A 6,284-nucleotide genomic window follows, 5' to 3' on the forward strand; every position below is an offset into this window, starting at 1 on the left:
TAGTTTGTTTTGTGCTTTCCGTAGTTTATTTTCTGTTTTCCGTAGTTTGTTTTGTTACCCGTAGTTTATTTTCTGTTTTCCGTAGTTTGTTTTGTTACCCGTAGTTTGTTTTCTGTTTTCCGTAGTTTGTAAAGAAAATAAACTACGGAAAGCACAAAACAAACTACGGAAAACAGAAAATAAACTACGGGTAACAAAACAAACTACGGAAAACAGAAAATAAACTACGGAAAGCACAAAACAAACTACGGAAAACAGAAAATAAACTACGGGTAACAAAACAAACTACGGAAAACAGAAAATAAACTACGAAAGCACTAAACAAACTACGGAAAACAGAAAATAAACTACGGGTAACAAAACAAACTACGGGAGGCACAAAACAAACTACGGAAAACAGGAAAACAAACTACGGAAAACAGAAAATAAACTACGGGTAACAAAACAAACTACGGGAGGCACAAAACAAACTACGGAAAACAGAAAATAAACTACAGGGAGACAAAACAAACTACGGAAAACAGAAAATAAACTACGGGTAACAAAACAAACTACGGGATGCACAAAACAAACTACGGAAAGCTCAAAACAAACAGACTAGCTCTAACCCTAGCTCTAGCACTAGCTCTAACCCTAGCTCTAGCACTAGCTCTAACCCTAGCTCTAACCCTAACCCTAGCTCTAACGCTAACCCTAGCTCTAAACCTAACCCTAGCTCTAACCCTAGCTCTAGCTCTAACCCTAACCCTAGCTCTAAACCTAACCCTAGCTCTAACCCTAGCTCTAGCTCTAACCCTAACCCTAGCTCTAACGCTAACCCTAGCTCTAACCCTAACCCTAGCTCTAACCCTAACCCTAACTCTAACTCTAACCCTAACTCTAACCCTAACCCTAACTCTAACTCTAACCCTAACTCTAACCCTAACTCTAACCCTAACCCTAACTCTAACTCTAACCCTAACCCTAACTCTAACTCTAACCCTAACTCTAACCCTAACTCTAACCCTAACCCTAACCCTAACCCTAACCCTAACTCTAACTCTAACTCTAACCCTAACCCTAACTCTAACCCTAACCCTAGCTCTAGCTCTAACCCTAGCTCTAGCTCTAACCCTAACCCTAACCCTAGCTCTAACCCTAGCCCTAACCCTAACCCTAACTCTAACCCTAACTCTAACCCTAACCCTAACTCTAACTCTAACCCTAACTCTAACTCTAACTCTAACCCTAACTCTAACCCTAACCCTAACCCTAACTCTAACCCTAACTCTAACTCTAACCCTAACTCTAACCCTAACCCTAACCCTAACTCTAACCCTAACCCTAACTCTAACTCTAACCCTAACTCTAACCCTAACACTAACTCTAACCCTAACTCTAACACTAACTCTAACCCTAACCCTAACCCTAACTCTAACTCTAACCCTAACTCTAACCCTAACCCTAACTCTAACCCTAACTCTAACCCTAACCCTAACTCTAACCCTAACCCTAACTCTAACCCTAACCCTAACCCTAACTCTAACCCTAACCCTAACTCTAACTCTAACCCTAACTCTAACCCTAACTCTAACCCTAACCCTAACCCTAACTCTAACCCTAACCCTAACCCTAACTCTAACTCTAACCCTAACTCTAACTCTAACCCTAACTCTAACTCTAACTCTAACCCTAACCCTAACTCTAACCCTAACCCTAACCCTAACTCTAACCCTAACTCTAACCCTAGCTCTAACCCTAACCCTAACCCTAACCCTAACCCTAACCCTAGCTCTAACCCTAACCCTAACTCTAACTCTAACTCTAACCCTAACTCTAACCCTAACCCTAGCTCTAACCCTAACCCTACCTCTAGCTCTAACCCTAGCTCTAGCTCTAGCTCTAACCCTAACCCTAACCCTAGCCCTAGCTCTAACCCTAACCCTCGCTCTAACCCTAACCCTAACTCTAACCCTAACCCTAACCCTAGCTCTAGCTCTAACCCTAGCTCTAACCCTAACCCTAGCTCTAACCCTAACCCTAACCCTAGCTCTAGCTCTAACCCTAACCCTAGCTCTAGCTCTAACCCTAACCCTAACGCTAACTCTAACTAACTCTAACTCTAACCCTAACCCTAACCCTAACCCTAACTCAAACCCTAACTCTAACCCTAAACCTAACCCTAACTCTAACCCTAACTCTAACCCTAAACCTAACCCTAACCCTAACCCTAACCCTAACTCTAACCCTAACTCTAACCCTAACCCTAACCCTAACTCTAACTCTAACTCTAACCCTAACTCTAACCCTAACTCTAACTCTAACCCTAACTCTAACCCTAACCCTAGCTCTAACCCTAACCCTAGCTCCAACTCTAGCTCTAACCCTAGCTCTAGCTCTAACCCTAACCCTAACCCTAACTCTAACCCTAGTTCTAACCCTAGCTCTAACCCTAACCCTAGCTCTAGCTCTAACCCTAACCCTAACCCTAACCCTAGCTCTAGCTCTAACCCTAACCCTAGCTCTAACCCTAACCCTAGCTCTAACCCTAACCCTAGCTCTAGCTCTAACCCTAGCGCTAGCTCTAACCCTAACCCTAGCTCCAACTCTAGCTCCAACTCTAGCCCTAACCCTAACCCTAACCATAGCTCTAACCCTAACCCTAGCTCTAACCCTAACTCTAGCTCTACCCCTAACCCTAACCCTAACCCTAGCCCTAACACTAGCTCTAACCCTAACCCCAGCGGTCTATGGTTATATGTGTTGCAAATTTTCTATGACAAAATTCTTAGGTCCCACTGAGATTCGAACCCAGGTTGCTGGGGTGAGAGCTCAGCGCACTAACCACTACACTATGGAACCTTCGCTTACATTGGCTGGAACATGTATGGTTTTATGGATCAGCTCATGAGCCACTGTGGCAAATTTTCTATGACAAAATTCTTAGGTCCCACTGAGACTTGAACCCAGGTTGCTGGGGTGAGAGCTCAGCGCACTAACCACTACACTATGGAACCTTCGCTTACATTACCTGGAACATGTATGGTTTTATGGATCAGTTCATGAGCCACTGTGGCAAATTTTCTATGACAAAATTTTTAGGTCAAACTGAGATTCGAACCCAGGTTGCTGGGGTGAGAGCTCAGCGCACTAAACACTACACTATGGAACCTTCGCTTACATTACCTGGAACATGTATGGTTTTATGGAACAGCTCATGAGCCACTGTGGCAAATTTTCTATGACAAAATTCTTAGGTCCTACTGAGATTCGAACCCAGGTTGCTGGGGTGAGAACTCAGCGCACTAACCACTACACTATGGAACCTTCGCTTACATTACCTGGAATATGTATGGTTTTATGGATCAGCTCACGAGCAACTGTGTTGCAAATTTTCTATGACAAAATTCTTACGTCCCACTGAGATTCGAACCCAGGTTGCTGGGGTGAGAGCTCAGCGCACTAACCACTACACTATGGAACCTTCGCTTACATTACCTGGAACATGTATGGTTTTATGGATCAGTTCATGAGCCACTGTGGCAAATTTTCTATGATAAAACTTTTAGGTCCCACTGAGATTCAAACCCAGGTTGCTGGGGTGAGAGCTCAGCGCACTAACCACTACACTATGGAACCTTCGCTAACATTTCCTGGAATATGTATGGTTTTATGGACCAGCTCATGAGCCACTGTGGCAAATTCTCTATGATAAAACTTTTATGTCCCACTGAGATTCGAACCTGTGTTACTGGGGTGAGAGCTCAGCGCACTAACCACTACACTGTGGAACCCTCGCTAATATCAGCTGAAATATGTATGGTTTTATGGAGCAGCTCACAAGGTATTAAAGTGTCGCGAACGATTTGGTGAACGATTCTTTTCAACAAATCTTTTGAGTGAAGCCATTCTAAAGATTCAGTTCACTTAAGAACTGGAATGCACATCACTAGTACAAAAGAGTGCAGACGACCATACGCTGCCAGGTCGAAACAGCCAACTGGTTGATCACATGGGCTCTTGCTGGTTCGATCCCAGGTGTGAAAATATACATAAATGAGCTTTTATTGTGCAATACCTATTGAAATGTCCATGAGGTACACATAGGTTATGTGATCTAATGTGAAATTGCAGTAGATATATTGGATAACAATATTGAGGCGTATCGATGCATACACGTTATTTAAAAACTACTATAAGTGTTACGCCACTATACGATAATGCTTACCAGCTCAGTGGCCTAAGAGGAGAGTGTCCGCCCTGAGAATGGGAGGTCGGGGGTTCAAACCCCGGCCGGGTCATACCAGTGACCATTATAACAATGGTACTCATTTCTTCCCTGCTTGGCACTCAGTGTAAGGGGTTGAAATGGGGCCCCCCCCTGCTGCTCACGATCATTGGGATTTTAACTTATAAAACCAAGATTACCCAAAGAGAAGCATAATCTCCCTGTTTCTGCATAACGGCACATTTTCTTCTTCGTTTTGTTTTACGGCGAGGTGGCACCAGCTGGTTGAAGTTATGGACTGAAAAAAGAATAAATCACTTAAGTGATTCGTTCACTCTCGTTCACTGAAAAGAAATTCGTTCTTTTGAACGAATCGTTCACTCACGAGCCAACACTACTGTGCCAGTAAACATCACAGAAGTAGAATAAGCCGTCCTAAAAAAACACACACTGATCATTTCTTGCAAACCGAAACAAAAATACGCCGTTAACCCAAGGATTTTTTGGTCATAATTCAGCCAAGGGCATCGGAAGTCACGGTATGCATTGTCTATATCCTTCCGTAAGATACAAATTGCTAGGTAAAACGTTCCTCTTTGTTAGGCTACGTTAGCATTTTAGCCTTGGAGCTAAGCGACCAAAACAATTTGGCACTTAATTTTTGCTATCTTATATTTAAACCATTCTATCGTGGATCATTTTGATCGCGCTCTGAATAAACACAAACATGATGATCCCGAAACCTTCGTTGATCTCTCTCAGCTTGGTGTGGTGATGGCAGCACCTTTACCACAGAAGACGAGCATGGCAGGAATGGCCACACAACAGCAGCAACAGCCACCTCACAGTGGTTCGATGGCAGCAGGTCAGCCAATGCCACCCCAGGGTGCCCTCAGAGAAATCTCGCCCGTGTTCCTCTGTCGAATCGGACAGGAAACCGTCCAGGATATCGTCACTCGTACCATGGAGATCTTCCAAATCACACGAGCCACGCAAGTAAGGAAAGCTATCAAACTCGTCCAACTCAAGGTAAACTTCATATTTGTGCCTTTTTCAGCTTCCCAATGGTGTGACTCAGAGTCAGGCAATGTACCAAGACCGCTTTGGGAAGCTCCAAGAGCACTTGAGGCAGCTCGCCCTACTCTTCCGGAAACTTCGCCTCCTGTACGAACGCTGCGTGGAGATGACAGCTGACCTGCAAGAGGGGCCTGCGGAAGTCAGAAAATATTGTCTGCCTAAAATGTTTGATAGTAGGCAGAAAGAGAGATTACATAATATTAACTCTACATATATTTTTTTTATATTAGCTTGTGCCCTATGTTGGAGAAGAGCTGGTGAATGTCAGAGTGGAGACTTGTAGTCCTTCAGTCCACCAGGAGCGAAAAGAAGTCCTTGAGGTAAATGATGGAATATTTACAGTAATGTATTATAATTCCTCACATAGTACTTACTGTTTAACTTCTTGTCACCATTGGCAGAAGGTCCGTCAGAAGAATCAGGAGATGAAGGTTCTGATGGATCAGATGAGGAACTTACTGTGGGACGTCAACGCCATGTTGACCCTGAGGAAATGATCAAGCCTGACGGACTGCGCGGGAGAGAAGCGACACCACATGGACATCCACTCTTTTGAACCCTTGCAAGAATTTATGAATGCCAAACTACTAATATGCAAGGGTTCACCACATAGCTGTTTCAAAACCTCAATTATAAAATATTGTTTTTGTTTGGTCACAGTTGAATAACTAACCTTCAAGGCAGCTGAATATTTTCACTGAGTAAGTTATGAACACATTTACGGCAAGAGTTTCTGCTGCCACATCAAATCACAACAGGTAGATCTTCCAAAAAGCACAATGTGGAAATAATATTGTGCTAATTCTGCTCCTTTTGAGAAGTTAGAGGTGGCCAACAAGCCCTTTGGCAGCTATGTACAGTACAACTCAGGTGTTTTGTATGTGCATGCTTATCGAGTCTTCCTCACAACGTTCTTCTGGCTTGTGAATGTAATTTTGTCATATTGTTTTTCTAATAAAAATACTTTCAAAGAAATCCTGCCATTCATTTCATGCTCAAT

The 6,284-nt window shown here is 43.3% G+C and overlaps 1 protein-coding gene across 2 annotated transcripts; it reads left to right on the forward strand.

Annotated features, from left to right (window-relative positions):
* The first annotated feature begins 4,577 nt into the window (after positions 1 to 4,577).
* Positions 4,578 to 6,259, forward strand: zgc:114119 (Mediator of RNA polymerase II transcription subunit 30-like). 2 transcript variants are annotated; one of them, XM_049750683.1, is made up of 5 exons: positions 4,578 to 4,746; positions 4,970 to 5,203; positions 5,265 to 5,423; positions 5,515 to 5,604; positions 5,686 to 6,259. In XM_049750683.1, the coding sequence occupies exons 2-5, from the start codon at positions 4,982 to 4,984 to the stop codon at positions 5,779 to 5,781; spliced, it is 567 nt and encodes a 188-aa protein (XP_049606640.1). In that variant the 5' UTR covers positions 4,578 to 4,746; positions 4,970 to 4,981; the 3' UTR covers positions 5,782 to 6,259. The 2 variants fall into 2 exon arrangements, with proteins under 2 accessions (XP_049606640.1, XP_049606641.1); XM_049750684.1 differs by having other exon boundaries at positions 5,689 to 6,259.
* Positions 6,260 to 6,284: the final 25 nt, after the last annotated feature.

Source organism: Syngnathus scovelli, chromosome 19, assembly GCF_024217435.2.
Source record: "Syngnathus scovelli strain Florida chromosome 19, RoL_Ssco_1.2, whole genome shotgun sequence".
In the NCBI taxonomy this organism is placed as follows: Eukaryota; Metazoa; Chordata; class Actinopteri; order Syngnathiformes; family Syngnathidae; genus Syngnathus; species Syngnathus scovelli.

What these genes read in the sequence shown, in the direction of transcription:
- zgc:114119 (XM_049750683.1), top strand. Translation starts at nt 4,982, where the DNA reads ATGGCAGCACCTTTACCACAGAAGACGAGCATGGCAGGAATGGCCACA. An exon ending in AAATCACACGAGCCACGCAA is followed by an intron (nt 5,204 to 5,264) that starts GTAAGGAAAGCT and finishes TGCCTTTTTCAG; the next exon opens with CTTCCCAATGGTGTGACTCA. An exon ending in AGCGAAAAGAAGTCCTTGAG is followed by an intron (nt 5,605 to 5,685) that starts GTAAATGATGGA and finishes CACCATTGGCAG; the next exon opens with AAGGTCCGTCAGAAGAATCA.